At 39.7% G+C, this 24,352-nt stretch overlaps 2 protein-coding genes across 2 annotated transcripts in view; one reads left to right on the forward strand and one right to left on the reverse strand.

The window, feature by feature from the left end:
• The window catches only part of FBXL13 (F-box and leucine rich repeat protein 13), a 213,495-nt gene that overhangs the window by 98,410 nt on the left and 90,733 nt on the right, over positions 1 to 24,352 (forward strand). Inside the window, exons 10-11 of the mRNA XM_047095227.1 lie at positions 18,910 to 18,962; positions 22,860 to 22,960. Of these exons, the coding sequence (XP_046951183.1) occupies positions 18,910 to 18,962; positions 22,860 to 22,960 (154 nt within the window). The remainder of the gene's footprint in view (positions 1 to 18,909; positions 18,963 to 22,859; positions 22,961 to 24,352) is intronic.
• LRRC17 (leucine rich repeat containing 17) lies at positions 1,160 to 16,010 on the reverse strand. Its single transcript, XM_047096410.1, has 3 exons — positions 15,239 to 16,010; positions 5,789 to 5,944; positions 1,160 to 1,557 (listed from the first exon to the last, which is right to left on the reverse strand). Exons 1-3 carry the CDS (start codon positions 16,008 to 16,010, stop codon positions 1,160 to 1,162), a joined length of 1,326 nt encoding a protein of 441 aa, XP_046952366.1.

Raw genomic sequence — 24,352 nt, forward strand, 5'->3', positions numbered from 1 at the left:
AAGAGTTGCTCAACTGACTGGGCCAGCCAGGTATCCCGAAAAAAGTGGTATTGTAAAGGATATGTATATATTTCTTTTCATTTTATTTTTGTAATAGTAGAGCTAACTATCAAAACACAAGCTGATGGGGTTTGTCTCCAGGCATTTCCTCTTTTTGTGCTGATCTGCTTCTCTGGGTGAGTGATTTCTAACCTGCAAACCCATATCATGGGGTTTCTCCTGGACACTGCCTCCTTACTCAGTTGCTATTGATATCACTGCCTCCTGTTTGCTTCTATCTCATCCCAAATCCTGACCCTGATTTCTAATTTCATCCTTTGTTTATGCTTGACATATTAGCTTAGCAGGAAGGGCTCAGGCATTTTCCACTGGCAGGTGGCTCCCCAGTCTGAATTCTTTCAAAAATCAGCACTATTTCCACATTCACTAGTGTTTATACCTCTTCGTTGCTTATGATTCACACCATCTACAACTTCTTCTGAGTCCCATCTTCTGACTAGTCTCCAATATAATCTCAGATTCTCTTATTTATTGTTTGTGACAATTCTCCTTCAGGTCTAGCTTGACAGTTTTTTGTTTTGTTTTGTTTTTTGCAAGAATCAGTGAAGAGCACTTGAAAATTTGGGTTTGCCAGGATCACATTTTGGAATGCACAGGAATCAGAAATGGAATTTTATTCTATGTATAAGCTGACTTGCTGGAAAAAAAAGTGGGAGGGGGCAGAGGGGAGAGAATGATATTTTATTATTCCTAAGCGCTCATATATTTTCACTTTGATCATCTTTAGGTGTGTACAAGCAGCTCTCACAAGGCATATAAAAATGGACCAAGTTTTTAAAAATTTTATTTTCAAAAGGCAGTAAAAACATATATACAGGATGTTATGAAATTCCAATGCCATCATTAGGACCCAACTCCCGCAGTTTACCAGTGTGGAACCGTCACCAAAGGCCGGTCTGCAAACAGGCAGGCAAGCGGGATGGAAGTATTCCCTTGGTTGCTAGAATTTCTCACAATAAAAATAATAATTAAGGGAACCTTCCTGTAACTGGATAACCCTGCATAAATAGGCAACACAGTTAATCAAAATGTAAACATATGGTTTTCTGACACCGGTATAGCAAATTCAAAACCAGTTGCAACCAAAACAATTCCTAAGTTATCCCACTATAGTGATTCTTACACTTTGCTTCTTGGCTGTGTGATCCCTATGAATCTTCTCCCATTCATCATCTTCCGGATCCTGATCAAATGTCTCAGGGTAGGCTGGTAATTTGTCTTTGGGGCATTCTTCAAAGTAACTGCGAACATATTTTCCCACAAACCACCCTTTGTATTCTTCAGGCATCTTGCATTCCAGGCCGTTATAGTGGACGTTGTAGTGGTGCTTTAACCAGTAGTAGAGGTAGTGGATATTGTAGTCACATCTCCAAGGGTTATCTCTGAGCCACAAGAGTTTCAAAAAATACAAGTCTTCTAATACGCCATAGTCAAAGTTTTGTAGACTGTTGTTTGATAAATCTAACTCTTCTAAATGTGTGAGTCCTAAAAAAGCAGCTAGAAACAGAAAGTAGTTATTAACGCAATGAGTAGCTGGGTTACATGCAACTGTATGGCGTATTATAAGGACATATACACAAAAATGAGAGACCTAATTCTCCTTGTTGAAAAAAAAAAAATTCCCTCCTCTCCTTTTTCTCAGAGTTTTACTTTAGAAAACGTGTGATTTTAAGTACTTTATCCTCTCTTTGAAATGTATACATATCCTTTAGAAGCCTAACCAGGGATTCTGTCAACTTTATGAGCCAAGAATGTCTTCCTCAAGGACCTGAGAGCCATCTCTTTGAAATGTAAACGTCAGGGGAGCCAGTACCCTTATCTCCCAGTTTCTGAGGGAGGGTAGGGGCCTTGCTCCTTAGTCACGAAGATGGAATTTGTTTTCCTCTGGGTAAAGCCAATTAGCTAACATAACTGGCCACCTCAATTACCAGATAGAGTGAAGATGCCCCATGTATGACAAAGAATGCTGTCAAGCCCTCTCACTTGAGGACGAGTTACTTATCCTGAAAACATGTAAGTATTGCGTTTTCAGCTTTGCAATCGCTTAGAAGATTGCCTGTGATGTGCGTCACATCTTGGTTTAATGCTTATTCAATAATAAATGTTTTCTTTTTTCCTCAACTACCTTTGTGGAGAGAATTTCCGTGTTGGAGGATTTTGGTCTTAATTATATTTTCCTAACGGTAACGTGTCTCAATGCAAAATTCCGGAGTATGTTTTTGCTCAAACCTTTTCCCTTGATTTAATTGACTACAATATTTTATTTGAAAAATCACTTTTATGTTAGCTTTCTAAAAATGGTTTCTGGGCTCATGTGCATTTTTTAAATACTCACTGGAAAGATGCCACACAAAAAAGGCATGAATTAGGAAAATATTTCAAATGTAAGACATAAGTGCATAAAAAATGAAAAAATGTGTATGGTGATGATCTGACAGTTCCCTGGGACAACAGCAAACTCTGAAAATGCCTAGGAAGCAGCTTTTCCCTTTTTAGGGGGAGGGAACGATATTCCTGTAGAGTCCAAAACTAAACAATTTTTATCAACATTTTGAAAACATCTGGTTGTGTTTTGGCAAGCTGTGGTAGCTATCAGTTCTGAATCCATATGTATTTAATTCTGCTAGAGGGTGGGTAATTAGCAAATATCAAATATGTAACACGAAATAAGACAACCAAACTCTTTTTCCCCCTCCAGGAGTAAAAAGGAAATCTAAACATAGATTTTAGTTGACGTGGACTAACCCTAGAATTCACTGGTCAACTTTGATTTCAAACATTTTGCTGCTATTTCAAACATTTTCTCATTATGGTTTTTTGTTTGTCTATTTATTTATTTATTTTTGAGGGAGGGAGGGAAGGAGGAAGAGAGACAGAGAAAGAAAGTCTTAAGTAGGCTCCACGCCCAGCACAGAGCCCAACATGGGGCTCCATCTCATAGCCAAGAGATCATGACCTGAGCTGAAATCAAGAGTTGGATGCCTAACCCAACTGAGCCACCCAGAACCCCTTAATATTGTTTTAAAATACTTAGGGTATATAATGTCCATATTTTGGATTTGGAAAATGTGCTCTAATACCAATATCATGAACCATTTTCATATCATTTGTTCTCAGACAAAATGCATAATTTCCCCTAAAAAGAATTCTTTCTACTTTGGTGCAAAAGCAATGGCCTGGGTGGGAGTGTTAGGAGAGGGCAGGGGGCTGGGGAGGAGCAAAACGTCAGCCAGTATAATGACAGCTTTGAAGACACTGCATTTTCCCCCCTATTTGCCAACACTCTGTAAGTCAGTGATCTCACAATTTACTTTCCTTGAAACAAGTCAGCCCTTTAGACTGAAAGCATGTGAAAACATTCCTAGATTTTATTTTAAAAGTGCTATAGTTTTTACTTAAACCATATGTATTCAGGCATTTGGGAAAGCTGGTTTTCGTTTGTTTCTCAAAGGAGATAAATCCTTAATAGGGTGTCTTCTTTCTCTCTTTTGCAATAAAGTCTGGCATTTTATGAGAGTGTTATTTCATGCCTTTTAAAACCAGTAAATCACCAGGTGGCTCAGTTGGTAAAGTGCCCAACTCTTGATATCGGCTTTGAGTGTGGAAGCTTCTTGGGGTTATCTCCCTCCCTCTCTCTCTTTCTGCCTTTCCCCTGCTTGCTCCCTCTCAAAATAAATAAACATTAAAAGACCCCAGTAAATCTCATTGCATTTGTATACCTGCTAACATAAGTAGTTAACAGAGTTTACTTTGACACTGTTTCATCTCATAGGTCCTGAAATATAGAAGGTCTTTTATTTTAGAAACTTCTTTAGGCTATTTTGACTTATTGAAGTGTGGAGATTTTTTTGTTGTTGTTCCAGAAGACATACCAAGAAAGCGGCTGGCATTTGGCAGGTGCTCAACACATATTTGTTAATGTAGAAAATAACTTCCTGGGACTGAATTGAACAAAGGAGAAAACAAGAATACTATTGCTGGTAACAAGAGTTCACCTTGTGAGTCAGCAAGGAAAACACATTGGGTAAACAAGTTCAGGAGGCTTCAGGAGATCTCAAGGATGGTAAAGGAATCCTTGCAATTATGGGAACTTCATAGTTGATGAGGGGAAAATATCACTCGAAGTAAAACAAACCCACGTTGCATTATTATCTATCTCTACACTGTTTTTTCATTTTACTCTAGTTTTCTTTATACACTGGTTCCATTACAATTAAAATATTGTTGGACCATTACTCACTACTTTAATAAATTTAACTTAGGCCATTAGAATAACAAACATTTTAGTCTCTTTTAGAGATAACTCTAAAACTCGATTGCACTGATACTCTGGATACGTGAAAGCCCAGGGACCTGTGATAAGGCATGCTTGTCTTGCAATTCTTTGGTTCTCTTGCAGCAAGAGAGGGTCTCCATCTCCAGATTCTTCACCCTGTGGCCTGGCTTTGTGGAGACTGGCTATCAGTCACTGACCTCCACACTAAGATGATGATCACTTCATTTGGGAGAAGGATGTCTCTGTTGTATTCTTATTCACTGTGAAATGAAAATGGCTTTTGACCTCATGATTTAAAGACACCCCCAAGTCTATACAGGCTAAGGTATAAGTGTAGCATAATGCTGTTCCTTTGGGAAATTTTTAAATTATGATTTTTTTTTTTTTTGAGAATGCACGTGTGAGCGGGGAACAGACAGAGAGAGGGAGAGAGAATAATCTCAAGCAGTCTGTAAGCTCAGTGCAGAGCCTGATGCAGGGCTTGATCCCACAACCCTGGAATCATGACCTGAGCCAAAATCAAGAGTTGGATGCTCAACCGAATGAGTCACCCAGACACCCCTTAAATTATGATTTCTCAATATCTTAAAAGATGTTACAAATACTAAAATATGCCTTTGCAGCTCCAGAACATTCATTCTCAATTTGTACTTCTACAATGTTAAAATCCTACTGTTCTATTAATGGCATTAAATTATCATTAAGCAAAGCAGAAGTAACAACTGAATTGAAAACATTGATAACATTAACATTATATTATTAATAGTATCAATAATCATTTTTATAGACTGGAGTTTTCATATTGAAGCAGCACTATGAAGGCATGTGTGTTATGTATGTTCCAAATCTGATCAATATTGCAGTAATTCTCAGTTCTTTCCAAATCCAGTGTGTTTACTTAACATGCTCATTTTCACCAGAGGCTTTATTATTAGCAAATGGAGAAGAGATTTGAGGGATGGAAAAGAAAATTAATCTGGATCTGGGATTAGATAAAATACATCTGGCTCTGGCTTGAACACATTTTATACGAATTTATGAGCTTGGTACTTAGCAGATTGTTTCAAGTTTACTTTAAACAAATTGGAACTTCATGAATAGCAAAGAAAATGCCAAATCTGAATTTCCCTTTAAAAGTCACTACATGTTTAACATATTATTGACCACATATTCTTATTTTTAAAATCCATTCTACAAAACACTTATTTGGACCAACTGAATAACTGTTGCTTAGTAATATACAGTATTATATCCTTCATAAAGCAACATTTTGGTAAATATTTCTCTGAGTGCCAAACAAATTCTGATTTAGGCATCATGTTTAATTTAAAATTTTCATTATATAGGTTTTTCAAAACTAAATTGTACTTACCATACATGTTGCCATAAAGGGGGAAAAAAACCCCAGAGAATACTCATCACCCATTTAAAGGGCTACTCTGTGGAACTTACCAGGATCTATGAATTCAATGCCATTGCTGCTGAGGTTTAATTTTTTTAGCTCATGAACATCTTCAAACTCCTTGGGTCGAAGCTGGTTGATTTTATTGTATGACAAATCAAGTTTAACAATGTCTGGAGGGATGTTGTTTGGAACTTTCTTCAGCTCTGGAAAAATTAATAACATTCTGGTTATCGAGGTTTCCTCTCATGCCATCTTCTTAGTTACTGTTCTACCTGTGGTTGAAGGGTCAACTCTTAAAGATAAAGGGGAAAGGGATCATCTAAAGCTAAAGAACATTGGTATGAATGAGACATAGAATGTGCTAACTCCAACAAAGCCTCCTGGACCAGGTGCGTCAGGCTTAGAGGAATGGATATCACTCCTTGCTGAGCTGTTCAGAGAAATGTCCTAGACATGGCGGTGGGGCTCACTCCTGGCTGTCCATTAGAAGCACCTGGGAAGCTTTAGGGGGGAAAAAAAGCTAAAAGGAAGTGAAATCAATCAAACCACTCTATGTGTGTCCCTTCCAATCCTTTCCCATCTGCTTAAGGAAGGAATTTTCACTATTAACTGCTGCCCCTGGGTTGTGTTTTCATTTCATTCCTCAACTTCGGTTTTTTTCTGCTAACAAAAAGTGCTCAGGTCTCTCTACCCTTAAAAAATTAACAAAAAGCTTTTGACCTTGATCTTATGGCTCCTTTCCCTGGATGCTAAAATTTGAGGAAGCGTAGTCCTGACCTGCTGCCCCCTGCTTCTTCCTCAGCATGTATTCCCTGAATCCTTGTGACTTAGTTTATATTCCAGCACTCCTAGACTCCCAGACACCTCAGGAACAACAACACTATTACTGTTACTACTACTAGAGAAAAAGCCTCTGGAAGAGGAGTCCAGGTTATCTTTCACAGGTTAATAGGAAATCAAGGTTCACCTAATTTGTCTCTATTTACATTTCTCTTTAAATTATGCTTTAAAAAATATAGTGTTATTTTTAAAAATATTTTAATGTTTATTTATTTTGGGGGGATGGGAGAGAGAGAGAGAGACAGAATGTGAGCAGAAGAGGGGCAGAGGAAGAGGGAAACAGAATCCAAAGCAGGTTCCACGTTTTGAGCTGTCAGCAGAGTCTGACACAGGGCTCGAACCCATAAACCAGGAGATCATGACCTGAGCCAAAGTCGGACACTTAATCGACTGAGCCACTCAGGAGTTCCTAAAAAATATAGTGTTATTTTATATTTTAGTGTAATATTTGCCCTCTTAATCATTGGCAAAATAGTCTAAGGAGGTTTTATTTAATTTTAAGTAGGGCAAGTGAGAACTGTGAAGAGACACAAGCCTGTTTCCACAAAAGAAAACTAGAAGTAATAAAATGTCCAGATTAACTGATAACTGAGAAATAGCGTGACCCAAAGGCTTTGTGAATAAAATTTGTTGAATTGGGTACAGAAAATAAGCTTATAAAAGGTGGTATCCATTTATCCATGATAATATTTTTGGAACAGGATAATTGAATTGCTGATAATTTCTTCAAAATACTAAAAAAAACCCCAAAAAACCCAAAACTCTGGTATTTATGACTTCTTAGCCCATAGTATATTTATTTTCATAAAGATTCAGGTTTATTTTTTCCCCTTTAAAACCCCAAATCCATGGTCTTAAATGGAATGGAATTGGTAAATCCTTCTTTAGTATCCCTATTACTGTTAAATTTGCTTTCTCGTCTCGATGGGATCTTAGTATCTTGGTATCTATGTGCAGGGAGTGTTCTGTATGTTCTAACAAGTATTAAGTGACAAGAACCCTATGGGCTAAGTATGATTATTCTCATTTTACAGATGAGGAAGCTGAGGCACAATTTGCCTGTAGTTATAGTCCTAGGATTTAAATACACATGCTAGCTTCAGAATATATGCTTCTAACCACTCTGCTCCTGGAACTTTTCTGTTTCTTTCATGCTGTTCCATCTGCCTTTGAATCCTCAAGCCTGGCACAGGGTAAAGTTGGAGTGGGGGAGGAACTGAGGTGGAGTCAATACACTGGGTGGCCATGAGACCTTCCTAGCTCTGTATTTAAAATGATGTCTCCTGTTTTCAGTTTAGCAGTAACAAATACTCCCTGCTTTTCCTCAATGGTAAGTTATCACCATCAGATGTAGTATACATTTTACTGATTGTTTTCATTTTTGTCCCCTCCCCACCATAGAAGCTTCATGGTGGAGGCTTAGGACCATGCCTAATATATCCTAAACAAATGATATGTATCAGACAGCTTCTGAAAAGGCACTCCATGTTCTTCTCTACTAATACGTATGCCCTTGTGTAAACACCTCCTTAATATGGCCTGAACCCATGACTTGCTTCCAAAAATAGAATGCAGCAAATGTCAGTGGATGCCACTTCCACAATCAGGTTACAAGAGATTATGACTTTTATTTTGCCAGCAGATTCTCTTCTGCTCACTTTGATAAAGTAAGCTGTCATATTGGAGAGGCCCACGTGGCAAGGAATGTAGCCTCTGGCAAATAGCCAGCAAAGAACTCAGGTCCTCAGTCCATCAACCCTTGAGGAACTGAATTCTGCCAATGGCCACATGAGCTTGGAAGAGGAGCCTTTCCCAGTTGAGTCTTCAGATGAGACCACAGACGTGAGTCCTGGTGAACACACTGATTGCAGCCTTGTGAAGGATCTGCAAGCAGAGGACTCAGCTGAGCCATGTCTGGTTTCCTGACCCACAGAAACTGTGAGATAATGAATGTGTGTTGTATCAAGCCACTAAGTATTGGGGTAGTTCATCACAGATAATACATTGTAAATAAGAGCTCATGAAAATTGAGTTTGATGATTTCAGGATACTGAGCACTTTTGTAATAAAAATCCTTTTAAAATATGGAGTGATCAGGGCACCTGGGTGGCTCAGTCGATTAAGTGTCCGACTTCAGTTCAGGTCATGATCTTGTGGTCTGAGTTTGAGCCCTGCATTGGGCTCTGTGCTGACAGCTCAGAGCCTGGAGCCTGCTTCGGATTCTGTGTCTCCCTCTCTCTGCCCCTCTCCTGCTCATGCCTCTGTCTCTCTCTTTCTCTCCAAAGTAAATAAATGTTAAAAGAAAAATTTTTTTTAATAAAAATAAAAAAATATGGAGTGATCTTATTTTTGTCTTTTGGTAAGGCACTATTCTGTTTGACTTAGAATTATGTCTGCCAATATAATTAAAAGGTGAAAGATTTTAAGTCTTGAACTTATAATGTTCCAACAGTGAGGTATTCCTCCCTTTAGGATCATCAGGACCCCAAGTGAAGAGCTATATTCTCTCTGGGGTCCTACATTTAAACAAGTAAATGGAGATCCCAGCAATAATTAAAAACCATGGAGACAACGGAGGACAAAATCAAAGAAATAATTTGTGGACATTATAGTGTTTGGAATAATTATTGAAAATGGCTGTGGCATCTTCTTAGCAAGATTTTAAAAGCAGAATAGAGTTTTATTTCAAAATACCCAAGATCCTACCTCTTCTCAGTTCCTCCATTGCTACCACATTGGTCTAAGTCAACATCAGCTCTTGTCTGGATTATCCCCAAAGTGTCCTAAGCCCATGTTAAACAGTCAAAACATAAATACGACCATGTCAATTCCCCAGATGGCTTCTAATCCACCAGATGTTCCCATCTTACTATGAATAAAAGCTCAAGTCCTCATTAAGGTCCTATAAGGCCATTAAAAACTGTAGATCTTCATTGCCACCACAGGCAGTATCTCCTAGGTTTTGGAAAGCAGGCTGTTTATCAGGATTTGCTTGCTGAATCCACATCTGTTGGGTTGGACATGGGGTGGATGACAGAGACCTCCCAAGCAACCACTGTGGGACAAGCTGAAGTGGGTAAACCACAAATAAATGGGTAGAAAAAATAGTTTATGAGAACTCCCTGAAACTCAGTGTAAGCAGTATGACAGGGCCTGTGGATGCTGGAAAGGGACTATGAATTGCAGAACCAACTTTGGCATTGTCAGCAGTAAAAATAGGGTAAAAATAGGATCCACAAGTAAACCAGGATATACAACCCAAAGCCTTTGCTAGTATGGCTTAGAAAAACCATGGAAAAATCTTATTTGTTGTACTGACGAGTAAAAACAATTCTTTAGTTCTTTTATCTTAAACTTGAATGAAAATTGCAAATAGTGATGTAAAATGTTGTAAAATGTAAAATGATAAAGATTATAGCCACAAGTCAAATTTGGTCAATGTCCCTATTTCTAGACCAGGCACCACATTGTTATTTGCTGCTACCTAAAATTCTTGGTAAACACTCAAAACATACCTCATCTACTCTATCGTCACCCTTGACAAACCTTACCATTCCCCAACCAAAATTTGCTGAGTCTGAGGAGTGAACTGGGAAAATTTCTCCATGTAATTTCCCATTTAGTGGGCTATCTTTTTAAATTAATTAATTAGAGAGAGAAAGAGAGAGCACACACAAGTTGGGGAGGGACAGAGAGAGAGAGGGAGAGATAGAATCCCAAGCAGGCTCCACACTGTCAGTGTGGAGTCTGATTTGGAGTTCAAACCCACGAACTGTGAGATCATGACCTGAGCTGAAATCAAGAGTTGGTCACCCAACTGACTATGCTCCCAGGCGCCCCTTAGTGGGATTGCAATATCTTAGTTGTCAGTAATATCAGAACTACTCTGAAGGCTCGGTGGTAGTAGGCAAAGAGGCATAAATAACCCTGATTTTGCAAATAAAAAATTGTTAATCATTATTAAACTAGCGATGAAATTAACTTCAAAGGCAGCTGAGAGTACCTTACCTGCATAATTCCCCCCAGTCCAAATCTCAGAAGTAAAATGAATCCTTAGAAATTGTAAATGATTCTGGTAAACATAAAGCTAAAATGCAGTTTTCAATTCTTTCATGTCTTTTTTGGCAAATACATTTACCTCAATGTGGCATAAACATGCCTTTCAACTAATTTCACATTTATTCCCTTTGGAAGACTACATTTTGTTGGCAAAGTGCCTGTCCCCCAGTGAATAAAGCTATTATTTCTTTTTCGTGCTGTCCAACGTTTAAAGCAAAATTAGTGATTTTTGAGGTCTGTGTGGTCAAACTGGCACATATTAGGTGCCCTATGCACACCATCTGACTCATCATCTGTCAGCTGGGAAAGGCACAACTTCTGAGTTAGGGTAATCTGTATTTGGGTTTTCTGTGTGTGCTCATGTACATGGTATATCATACAGAGCCTAAGAGGAGAATCAGTAGGGGTGCCTGGGTGGCTCAGTTGCTTGAGTGTCTGACTTCGGCTCAGGTCATGATCTCACGGTGTGTGGGTTTGAGCCCCACGTCGGGCTCTGTGCTGACAGCTCAGAGCCTGAAGCCTGCTTCAGATTCTGTCTCCCTCTCTCTCTGCCCCTCCCCTGCTCTCACTCTGTCTCTCTCTCTCAAAAATAAACATTTTTTAAAAATTAAAAAAAAAAAAGGAGAATCAGTACTGGGAGAAAGCACCCAGAAAGCTTTTATACATTTTTCTTGGTTGATGTACCTGGAATCATGAAGGAAGAGATGACATTGCATGGTGGTCAATGGCTTGGGACTGCCTGTGGGACCTTAGAAGGGCAACTTACCTTCTCTACACCTCAGGTTCCTCCTTTGTGAGGGTAGTAATAGTGCTCTTTGAAGGCTGAATAGTAAATTACATAATGCATGTAAACCGCTATGTCTTAGGCACACAGAGCCTTTAGCAGACAGCTTTTATTCACTAACACCACTGCTGGTTCCACCTTGGACAGCATGTTTTGGGCTTCTTTAGATTCTACATAGTATCTAACACGTAGAGCATAAGCAAAAGTATTACTACTCTTTGGCAGGGAGCTAGAGATGAATTGCTGAACATTCTTAGTATTTGACATTTGTTATCTATTTATAGAATGGAATAAGGAAAATTACAGATTAAATACAGATTGTCATACTTGAATTCTAGCCATGATTTTTAATTCTATGTATTTTTATTTTTAAAGGTTGCTTAAATTACTGCCTTTGCAAGAGCAAAGAAGGCAGCACAGTTATTATCATCAGTCTAAAGCACATAGCCCTGTTCCAGGCAGTACCTGAGAGTACAGGGGGTGTCAGAGACAAGACCATGGCTTTTACAAAAAATAAACTATCAACTGATTCATAAATTTATATCAATAATAGTGAAGGCAATTTATATGTATGATATTACATCATTGTAATGATGTAATTGCCCTTCATTTTGTAATATAAATGGCATATGTTCTCCTTTGTGTAGTCATTAACGTTTGGAGGAACTTGAATTGTCCTTTCATGTATGGGTCAGTATCATTATATATATAGTGTGTATTGTTTCCAGTAAATAGGTGTACTTTAACACAAGGGGTATGAGTTTATGGGGCATATCTGGAAGGTCGTGTTTAGACAACAATAAGTTGACAACATTACTACATTACTACATTACTTCTGTTTTTATAAGTTGATGTTTGCCAAAAGAAAATGAGACAAAAATATCATGGGAAAAAAGACAAAGGCAGAAATAGGCTCATTGTGGGGGGGTTGAATGGCCCAAGAGCAGTAAAGCAGTAAAAATGGCAGATATTTCCTAACACGTTATCTATTCTTTTTTTTTTTTTTTAATTTTTTTTTTTTCAACGTTTATTTATTTTTGGGACAGAGAGAGACAGAGCATGAACGGGGGAGGGGCAGAGAGAGAGGGAGACACAGAATCGGAAACAGGCTCCAGGCTCTGAGCAGTCAGCCCAGAGCCCAACGCGGGGCTCGAACCCACGGACCGCGAGATCGTGACCTGGCTGAAGTCGGACGCTTAACCGACTGCGCCACCCAGGCGCCCCACACGTTATCTATTCTTAAATTACAGTGCAATCTAGCTGTAGAAGTCTTTGATTTTGTGTCGATGGCATTTTTCTCAGATAATCAATGAACTTAACTGTGCAAACTTAACTTTATCACCTGATGCAACAAGTGCAAATTATCTTTAGCTTGAGGGGAGAGCCTCAGCTTTATCAAGTAATTTTTCTAACCCAAGTCTAGGATTAGTAGCTTTATGTTAGTTTTTTAAATATGTAATTTAAGTTTTTAAAAAAAATTTTAATGCTTTTTTAGTTTTGAGAGAGAGACAGAGACAGAGCACGAGCAGGGGAGGGGCAGAAAGAGGGAGACACAGAATCCGAAGCAGGCTCCAGGCTCCAAACTCTCAGCACAGAGCCTGACACAGGGATCAAACTCATGAATCGTGAGATCATAACCTGAGCTGAAGTCAGAAGCTTAACTGACTGAGCCATCTAGGAGCCCCGGGTCTATTTTTTTTTAATGCTTATTAGAGAGAGAGAGAGAGAGAGAGAGAGAGAGAGAGAGAGAAAGAGAAAGAGAAAGAGAGAGAGAGAGAAAGAGAGAGAAAGAAAGAGAGAGACAGAGAAACCCAAGCAGGCTCCATGCGGTCAGCACAGAGCCTGACCCGGGGATCGAACTCACAAACCGTGAGATCATGGCCTGAGCCGAAGTCAGACGCTCTACCAACTGAGCCACCCAGGCACCCCTGTAATTTAAGTTTTTAATCTAAGCATCACAAAGGCATTGCTAATAAGACATGTTCTTCAGCATGAAACACTAAGTAGTCACTGTAACAAGGTCAGGGAAATTTCACCCAATCTGGCTGCAGAGAAACTGCATATACTGACTTTTCTAGAATTCTTTAATCTTTCCATTGGTGAGGCAGCTGTTTGCTTGAATGTGACCAAAGAAGATGGCATGATCAGGCAGACCAACCTTCAAACCTTGGCTTTGCTGCTTACCTGTGAGACCTCAACCAAGTCACTGAACCTCGCTAAGCTTCATTTTTCCCAGCTGTAAATGGGGATAGTGCTACCTTACTGGAAGCTATGCAGAACATGTGTGTGGAGTGCCTGGAGAACAGGTTTTCAATTAATGAACAGTTGCTCTCCAATTCAGAGGATCCTGGCATGGCATCTCCCTGGTCATGACACTGTAATTGTTCTACTATGGCACCAAATTATACACGTCTCACAGGGTGTTGTAGTAAGCAAAACTTTCCATGTCACATGGCCGTGCTTTGCTCTCACCAGGTGCCACTTATGGAGTCTGGGACAGAGAGGCAAGGCTTGTGCACTTCTTGGCTGATAAATGAACAAATTTTCTCCTGGTTCAGGTTGCCTGCCTCTTTAGTGTCAACACATTCCTGCTTCTGGTTCCCTGGAAAGGAGTCAGAGTCTCTATGTTGCTTTTAACCTTCTCTTTCTGTTCTTAAAGAAACAAAACAAAGCAAAACCTCCTAAAATAAGTGGAAGGAATGACATCCTGCTTTAATGTGACCCTGATCCTGTGACATCTAGCTTCAATTGAATTTTGTGAATAAGTCATTAATCCATGCCAGAAATGAAACAGACACTGTCCTGTGGCTGGTTATCCTTGGGTAGACTAGCAGTTCCCAGACCACACTTTGAGAATGTCTTCACTAACCTGTCAAGAGCATTACTAAAGTTTCCCACTTTCTTATTTCATGAATTAATCCTGTATGTGCCCCATGCAGCACCACACCAAAACTGTGTGGGATGTAAAACTCAGCAGTGATTTTTCAGGAAGTAGGTAATATTCTGGAAAGCTTTTCTTAGCTTCATACTTCTTGGATTAAATATTTTCAGCTTAGTTCTTTCAATACTTTTAGGTTTTATTTTGGGGAACTTGGGAACAATGAAGATATAGGATGTTAGCAAGCATTTAGCAAGCATTGAGACCAGGGGTGCTTGGGTGGCCCAGTCAGTTGAGTATCTGACTCCTTGATTATGGCTCAGGTTATGATCCCAGGGTCATGGAATCGAGCCCCACATTGGGCTCTGCACTGAGTATGGAGCCTGCTTGGGATTCTTTCTCGCTCTCAAAACAAACAAAAAACCTTGAGGCCAAATTCTGAGAAGTACAGACGCGCCATTACATCCCACATAGCCTCCCTCTCACAGTGTTCTCACCTGTTCCCTTCCACACATGATTTTCCTGGAGGTAATTTCCCCACAGACGCACACTATGTTTTCACTTTAAGTCACATTATATAGACAGCATTTGGACTTGTCTTTATACCCACTGGTCTGCCTAAATTATACCACATTGTGATTTAAGATAAAGGGGATTCTTGACAGCCACAGGTTTTATTAGCAAACAAGAGTAGCGCCCAACTGGCTGCTCTTCCTGAGCATACCTCCTACCCTCCTCTACTGTCCCCCAAAACCCCAACCGTGTTGAGTCCGAACCCTAGAAAAGCTTGCAGTAAATTCCATTGTCACCGGGAAAAGATTTCTGGTGGAAGTGACACCAGAAATCCCAAGGCACGGTGGAGTGTAGGGAGGGTGATAAGATTCAAAGAGCATTTTTAATCGTCCACGACAATGAAAAACTAAGAAACTTACAAACCTTTCCGTTTGCAGTCCAGCGTTTGTATGGGAAACACGTAATTGTAGCAAAGAGTCGAGTCCACCTCGGGCTTGATGACTGGGGGTCTCCCTGACACTTGGGGTTTCGGGTCTAATTGTTCCCTTTCTTCTTCATTGCATAACTGTTCAGATTTTATCTGCCGCAGCTTTTTGTTTTTTAGATCTTGTGGCCTTTCGCACTTGGCATAGTTCCCCAAATTCCGGTTTCTTGGAATCTGCAACATTGAAATAAGCGTTTCCATCTCACAAGTACAGTGCCAGGGGTTGTCATAGAGACGCAGGTAGCTCAGGAGAGGCGTATAAATGAACACTTCCTCTGTCAAGACTTTGATTTGGTTGTGCTGCAGGAGGAGAGTAGTAAGTTTATTTAAACCAAAGAAAGCCTCACTCTCAATTTTGGAGATCTCATTCTGCTGCAGATCCAGGCTTTTCAGCCTCTTAAACTTGGAGAACATCTTGTTCTTCAGTATGCGGATCTTGTTCCTTGCTAACAGCATATGCAGCAAATCCTGAGGCCAGTCAGGCAGCACGTAAACTAGTTTTCTTTCTTGACAATCTAAGTACTTCTCGTGAAGATACGTGTACACTTCGCAGGGGAGGCCTGGCGCGTAGCGTTTGACGGGGTTGGAGCCTCTCCTGCTCCCACCCGCCCGGCCATGATTCATTCGGCTTCTCGAGCCCCCAGGGCTGGCCTTGCGGAGCTCCGCGGCTTTACAAAAGAAGAGCAGAATTACCACCGTAACCACGCGCATCCTGACATCCAGCTGGCCCCAATTACTTGGGGTGACAGAGGGAACGATGAAAGTATTCCTTTGAAATGCAAGCTTGGGTAATCTTAACTAATACAATTCGGAACGATGAGACCCAGCTGAGGTTCGATGCAGTCCCTAGGTTGCAAGAGAAAAACATCTCTGAAGACCACTGTGAACATTGTGTTATTAACAGATAGTAGCAGCTTTTTAAAAAACATTCATTTTCTTTATATATATATTTTTATTGCGGTATAAATGACATATAACATATTTGTTTCAGGTGTGTGACATAATGACTCAATATTTGTAGATATTGTGAAATGATCACCACAATAAGTTTTTTGTTTTTCTCTTAAGCAAAGACATTGCAATTAATAAAGGAACATCCTGAACAGTGGTGAGTGCACCCTCCCACTTGTCTGGTTTAGTGGCCAAGGGTTTGGCCCCTGAGTTTCAATGAAGACTCTCCTGCTTGCTTAACTATATGACGTCAGGCTAGTTATTTAACCTCAACTTCAGAATCTGTAAAATAGGGCTGATGTAGGGTGCCTGGGTGGTTCAGTCAGTTACACCTCTGTTGATTTTGGCTCAGGTCATGATCTCATGGTTCGTGAGTTCGAGCCCCACATCGAGCTTTTCACTGCTGACGGTGTGGAGCCTGCTTGGGATTCTCTCTCTGCCCCTCCCCTGCTCACACTCTCTATCTCAAATAAGTAAACTTAAAAAAAAATGGGGCTGAGGATACCTCGTCGTATTGCTAGGAGAATGAAACGGGCTCATGCACGTAAGACACTTCACAGTACCTGGTCCAGGAGTAGTACTCTACTGTTCAGGGCTTAGCGTTATGAAAACTGAAACACGTAATATATCAGCACATCAGATTCAAGAAATGAAAGGGATACTTCCAACAGCCTTGAGATGGGCAAAAAAAAAGTAGGTCCCCAACAGCTGTTCTCCTGAGCTTGTTTTTTCTTTCCTGTACTGTCTCCCAATCACCAACCATATTGAATGTGAGATACAGAAATGCTCAAAGTAAACAGCACTGTCCTTGGCAAGTCTTGCACATCTTGGTTCAAATGTCACCTGAGCAAAGCCTTCTATGACCACTCTGTGTCAAGTGGCATCTCTTCCCACTTGCTAGCCACTCTCTATGTTCTTTTTTTTGTTTTATTTTTCTCCACAGCACTAATCACCACCTGTCAAAGTAGATATTTTACTTCTTGTGTTTACTGTCAGCCTCCCCCAGTGAGGATGTGAACTCCCTAAAGGCAGGGACCTTTGTCTGTTTTGTTCACTTGCTGTACTTGTAGCACCTGTAGAGTTTCTGGCATATAACAGGTTCTTTGTTTTTTCTTAAATTTTTAAAATGTTTTATTATATTTTTGAGAGAGAGGGAGAGACAGAGTGTGAGTGGGGGAGGGGAAGGTGCATGGAGAGAGGGAGACACAGAATCCAAAGTAGGTTCCAGGCTCTGAGTTGTCAGCACAGAGCCCAAGCGGGACTTGAACCCACAAACCATGAGATCATGACCTGAGCCCAAGTCAGTCACTTAACTGACTGAGCCACCCAGGTGCCCCCACGTAACAGGTTCTTGATAAGTATTTGTTAAATGCATGACTTACTCTCAGGTAAGTATTCTCTAAAAATATTAATATCATAAATTTAGTTATTGCATTGTTTGGGGAATCTATTTTCTTCCTTAACGAGTATTACTGATGACTTCCAAGATCTGTACATTTTAAAGAATTGTTTTCACTTTTAAATTCTGAAAGTGGTTTTGGTTTGCATTTATTACTTAGGACACAGTCCATTCTTGGCAAAGGAAGAAATGTTCAAAATCGATTTATAATTAATAACATTTCTGTTGTTATTGTGGGGCTAAGTGGTTATGAGCAGCAGATGTGTTTTCTATTCATTGTAGCAGTGTGGATGCCAGGATGTTTGGAGTTTTCCTGCTCGATGGGGGTCTCCTCCACCTAGAATGACTTTCCCCTCTTTGCCTCAAGTGTTCCTCTCCTTTACTGTTTTGTGTCCTCTCCCCTAGATGCTTGTTTTCTGTCTCAGATTTGGAGTTGTACTTTGTGTCGGTCTAGCCCCAGAGTGCTGATTGTAGAACACTTTGCTACCCAGCTCTTTGTGGACATGTGTCCTCTTCCCTGTGACACCGTAAGCTGTACAGTTGCCCCTGGTCCTAGAGCAAATCAGACACTTGGCCTTTCTGGTCCTCCATTTCTCTGCAATTCATTATAAATTGTATGTAGATCTAATCTAAACAAATCCTAAACATTTTATTAATTATTATGCATGCTGAATTATTTACAATATGCATGCTGAGGTAGGAGGGGGATGTGTCCTTATGCCTATAGCTTCATTCAAAATGCATAAAAATAAGATGGATTGAAAGATAGACAGAAAGATGGATATGTAGGTGAAGAAGTGATAATGCAAATATCGTGCAATAGAAATAGAATCTTGGTAATGGGTATATTCATTGTACAAATCTTCAAGTCTTTCCACTTTTCTGTGTTTGAAAAATTTTACAATAAAATAATAAAAGAAAACAAAATCCCCAAAATGAGCAAAAAGCCATGCCACAAAATAAGCAGTTTGGTTTTCTTCAAAGCTCTAAGTATATACTGTTTTTCCCAGAGTAGTACTTTTCTTTTTTCCCCTTCCTTCTGTAATCCTCAAGCAATAATAAACATGTGTATATATTTTAATTTTAAAGCCAGAAGGAATCAGTTTTCTGGGAAAAGGAACCATATACTTAGAACAAGTTACATGCCAAGATTTTTGTTTGTTTTCTAATGAATACATCGCATTGAATGTAGGATGGAAAAATTTTAAGTTTAAACATTTGTACTATGTTGTTTAGTAATGTTTAACTTGTTTGATTTAGGCCTCTGTAGAAATTTGCAAGAGCTGAATGTCTCTGACTGCCCAACACTCACAGTGAGTATATGAAGTTTATTTTACTGTTATTTATATAGATTCAGACTTGCTATATTGGAGTGCCAATACACAGAGATTTTGCCAAAATGCATGCCTGTCTGCTCATTTAGGATCAAATGTGTAAAAAAAGCAAACTATGTTAAACATTGGCAAGAAATGTTATCCCATTTGTATAATGCTATTTATTATTCATCCTGTAGCTATATGCCCAAGGTTGGAGTCTCTGGAAAGTGGAAACTATTCAACAATTACACAAAAATGAACTATATTTATATTTAAGGCCATGTGTGTCTGAGACAGAAAAAACTGGGTCCCAGTAGAGACAATAGGCTCATTTTAGTGGTCTTCACGGCTATCAGGTGTGTGCCAAAGAAGACAGAAATGAACATGTAACCCAGGGCAGCTCCTTCCTGGCCTACTTTCCAAGCTTTTCTTTCACTTGCAATCTGTCTTCCACCCTGTGAGTACATACACTTTCTAAAAGGAAGATGTGATTATTTCACTCCCATTTTCCATAATTTATACACACATTCGTCACCTACACTGTTGATAAAGTCAAAGCTCTTTAACAAGCTCTACCTCAAACACCCTCTGTACTCTTGGCTTTGCCTCCTTTTCCAGCCTCATCTTGCTCCAATCCCTGCATTTACATTAAGCTGCAGCAACCATGCACTGCTATGCTTTCTTTGCTGCATGAGCCAAGCTGCTCTTTGCTGTTTCACTTTTGCTCAGCCTGTGCTCTTGGCATGGAATGCCCTTTCGCTTTGTCCTCAGGTGTTGTTATCCTCTTTGTCAGGCTTGAAGGCTTACTTTCGGTACTACTTGCTTTATCAAGACATCACTGACTCCCAGGGCTGGGTTTGTTGCAGCTCCTCTGGGTCGCTCTAATAAGTAGCCCTAATCATAGTGTTTCTGCCTCCTCCAGTAGCCTACGGGGCCCAAAGCACAGGAGAGATGTGTCTTATTTTTTGTGGTAGTCATAGCACATAGCACAGATCTTGGCATGGTAAACACTCTATACATTTGTTTAATGAATGGAGTTGTATGGAGACATCTAGCAGGTAATGGACAACATGGCACAGAACCTGAGATTCCATCTTGGGTTGACATGTTCGTATGCTTAGTTAACATCACAAAAGTGAATATGGTCAGCCTAGAGAGAGAAAGAAGGCATGAGAAGACGATTTAGGAGTAAAACTTGGGGCGTTGCTGACTTTTAGAAGTAGACAGAGAAGAAATAGCAAAGAATCTCCAGAAAGAACAGTGGGAGAAGCAGGGTGAAAACAGAGGAGTCTGACTGCGTCATGCTTCATTAAGCAGCAACTCCAGAGTGACATCCACACCCTTGACTCCTCCTTGCTACCTCCCAGCATCATCATTATTGTCCTTTCTTTCAAATTTCTGTTTCATTCGGTGGATATTTTTAGTACCTACTACATTAAAGATGTATTTATTTTTATATATAAACATATACAGGGAGTTTATACGCTATAAAATACAGGTGTTAGAGGGAACTTAAAATGAATCAAGTTTCAGTTCCTGTCCTCAGGGAGCTTCAGTTCTGCACTTGAATAACAGATCACAGTCTTGAAATATGGCTTTGTAATAGGAAAGTCAAAACAATGCCATCCGGATTGAATTTGTGAACATCAAAGTCTTTCCCAGTTTTGGAGTCTAATACTATACAGGGCTGATAATTTTATCCAGCTACATTTTACTATTGTTTTTCGCTTTGAGACATAGACTGGGGAGACAGGTTTACATTTAAGGAGCCATGTAACATCCTTTCAGAAAACTTTATTTCTAAGAAACTTGACTTATGAATATATTACACTCAGAAAGATTTGAGTGCATTGTGGACAAATTCAGAAACCATTTTGCAATAAGGATACTCAGTTTTTGAGTTTATGTACTCAAGTGTTTGGGGATTGAAACTTGAGTTCTTTTAAACACTGAGAATAGGATTCATCTGAAATTTTTTGGATATCCAAGCTCTGCCAGACAGGAAAATCCAGTAAATGGTTTGCCTCCATATCTTAAAGGAAAAATCAGATTCCTCTATGGTGCAGAAGACATACTTTATCTTGCTCTTCCTGGCCCCACATTTTCATCTTTTCCGTGGTTACCTCTCTAAGGGTGGGTGTAGAAACCAGCTTTCTATCCTCTCCTTGCCCAACTCATTTGCATTTTTGCCAGAGACTTTCAACAGGTGTACAATCACTTTGATATTTGATTGGTACCATGAACATTTTTGAAGATAGATTTTGTTTATATTAAAGTACAATGCCGCTCGTTATGGTTATTCTCTCCATACCTCTGGGAAACTTGTACGGCATACTTTTTTTTTAAATCAATCCATGTATATCTAAATCACACATTTTAGTTTGGAGTGTCTAGAAAAATCACTGGCAGCTTGAATGCAGTGGCAAGAATACAGTGCCCTTGTACTCATGCCATGTACTTGTACCTTTCCCTACAGCAGAACTACAGCTTTTACAACTGCATGATTTTGTTATTTTAATATCCTTGACTCTGGGAAATAGCTAGGAATACAATGTTAAACACTGATGATCCCACTGAAAATAAGCCTTTGCCATCCTTAGTGGTATTGGAGGTGGCCATACTGAACATGCAGAATTCTTTCCCAAACCACATCCCCTAGTCAAGTGACGATTTACCTCTTCCTGCAATGGCCTATTCTTTCCAGGACTGATGTGCCACAAATATTTAAAATGAGCTGACCTTGTCGGTGTCCCTAGGGAGACTCATCAACCATAATTAAATAAATAAAAACCATGCTGCTATTTACTCATACTAAAGCATTTTATAAGTAGTTACCCATATGGGAAGGAGTTCATTGCAATGAAAGCTTGCAAGTGATCTGGTCTTGTAAATGCCAAGATAGGGCTCATGCTTGAAATCACTATTTGTTTTGGTGTCTCATTCATGTCATAGTGGAATTGTACCCTGGGACCCCAGTTTCAGCTCTCTGGGGGAGGGTTTCTTGAATCTTTGAGAGTGTTGCCCATAATACCCTCAACACTGAACTTCACGTTCAACATGTATGTAGCCTATATTTTACTTCAGGCCATCTCAAACTTACCATAAATTTGGTGAGAATCTGTTTAGCTGTTTTAATAATTCAGTAATAGAACCGCAAAAACTTAATTACACACACACACACACACACACACACACATTTCTTTATATGTGTAAATATGGAGTCACTTTTAATGAAGTCCAGTTGAGAACATTTACTATTCCTGTCTTTCAGAATGATTTTAGTGAGCTTAAAAATAGATCAGGTTTTAATCACTTTCATGCATCTGAAGAGTCAGGAGCGTTTGACACTCTGACACTTAAGCTCAAATTTCCTGTCAGAGTTGAACTTGCAAGGGTTCAAATTTTAACGAAGTGTCACTGTGATCAAATGGGACTTGATTTCCAAAGAAGGGGAAGGGGAGAGAGTAATGAAACTTCAAACAAAACCATCACCTTCTATTTAATTTGACTTACAACCAATATCAAAGAATTGAAGAGACCAAGCCTTGCATGGTATTTTTGGAGCAGGGAGATAGATAGTAGAGAGATCATGGGGAAATAACAGAGCCTGTTAGACTTTAAAAAAAATTTTTTTTAAAATGTTTATATATTTTTGAGAGAGAGAGAGATTGAGAGACAAACAGAGCACTAGTGGGGAAGGGGCAGAGAGAGAGGGAGACACAGAATCTGAAGCATGCTCCAGGCTCCAAGCTGTCAGCACAGAGCCCCAGGCGGGGCTCGAACCCATGAACTGTGAGATCATGACCTGAGCCAAAGTTGGATGCTTCACCGACTGAGTCATTCAGGCATCCCCTGTTAGACTTTGATAAGATTCTTCCCTCTGTTTTTATGCAGGATGAATCAATGAGATACATCTCTGAAGGCTGTCCTGGAGTCCTGTACCTCAATCTATCTAACACAATTATCACCAACAGGACCATGAGACTGCTGCCAAGGTAATGTTTGTGTTATAGGTGTTATACTTAAAATAGTGATGCTCCTCCAGGTTCTGGCTTGTTCCAGCACTCCCCACCATCTAACCATCTTAGCACCCCACCATCATGGCACCACTAATCTAGTAACAGGACTGCTGGTTTCAAGTCCCCAACCTGGTGCCTATTCTCTCCCTCCTGGGCAGGCCCAGATTAAATAACTGGTCCTCTGCTTGGCCAACATTTCTGTGTCACTTTTTTTTTAAATTTTTATTATTATTATTTAAAAAAAATTTTTTTTTTCAACGTTTATTTATTTTTGGGACAGAGAGAGACAGAGCATGAACGGGGGGGAGGGGCAGAGAGAGAGGGAGACACAGAATCAGAAACAGGCTCCAGGCTCCGAGCCATCAGCCCAGAGCCTGACGCGGGGCTCGAACTCACGGACCGCGAGATCGTGACCTGGCTGAAGTCGTACGCTTAACCGACTGTGCCACCCAGGCGCCCCTCTGTGTCACTCTTATAGCAATGTGCCCAGTAGCTTGAGTTAGGCTCTGCCAGTCTCTTTCTGGTCCTCCTTCCTGGGCAATGGAGCCTGGCTTCTAAATTCCAGTCCCATGTCTGGACTTCTTGACAACAGAACACCAGTGCTCTCCTTTCTTTCACCTTGAACACTGTGATCCCATATTCCCTGTTGCCATGCTCTGGTTACCTGTTGGGACCTCCACCACCTCCAGGAAATCTGATACGAGTTGTTTTTTGATCTATGGGCTGAATACAAATGTCGCATTTCCTCAGCTAGTGCTTCGTTGGAGGAGAAGGGACAGAAGACTACAAGACATCACCAAAAGTTGACAGGATATTCAAATTTTATGTCATTCAATTATTTATTTTCACCAAGGAAATACTAATCAGGAAGAGAAGATAATCATATTGGGAGACATTCAAAACATTTTTTTCCAACTATTGTGAAAGAATAAATTATTTTTGAGAATATAACTTTTTGAGATTCTTTGAAAAATAACAGCAAAGCATTTGAAAAAGCTAGAGAAAATTCTAGGTGGTTATTTTCCTTATCTTCTGTCTCTGATCATTTTCTAGAAATGTGTAAGCCTAAAAAAAGTGGTAACATATTTTCTGTTTATCCCATTGAGTTTCCACATTTTAGTCAAGTCTGTTTAGTCAAATCTATCAAATTTTTCCTTTGAAATTTCTTCTGATACTTTTAAACTTTTAAATAAAGGTTTTCTTCCTTCCAGGTGTTTGATGTCATTTATTATTTTTTTCTTGTATGATTTGTTTTTACTTAAATCTATAATCAATCTAGAATTTATTTTGGTAGATAAATGAGGCAACAATGTAATAGGGTTCAGCAAACTATGACTCGTGTGGTCCAAAGCCTGACTTAATGTAGTC

Source organism: Lynx rufus, unplaced genomic scaffold (genome assembly GCF_022079265.1).
Source record: "Lynx rufus isolate CCGP_SWC_20201006 ecotype Redwood Valley unplaced genomic scaffold, mLynRuf1.p SCAF_4, whole genome shotgun sequence".
NCBI classification, from domain to species: Eukaryota; Metazoa; Chordata; class Mammalia; order Carnivora; family Felidae; genus Lynx; species Lynx rufus.

Coding starts and splice junctions, on each gene's coding strand:
- LRRC17 (XM_047096410.1), bottom strand. CDS start 16,010: ATGCGCGTGGTTACGGTGGTAATTCTGCTCTTCTTTTGTAAAGCCGCG. Junction 5,945..15,238: donor GCTGGACTGCAAACGGAAAG/GTTTGTAAGTTT, acceptor TAATTTTTCCAG/AGCTGAAGAAAGTTCCAAAC. Junction 1,558..5,788: donor CATTGAATTCATAGATCCTG/GTAAGTTCCACA, acceptor TTCTGTTTCTAG/CTGCTTTTTTAGGACTCACA.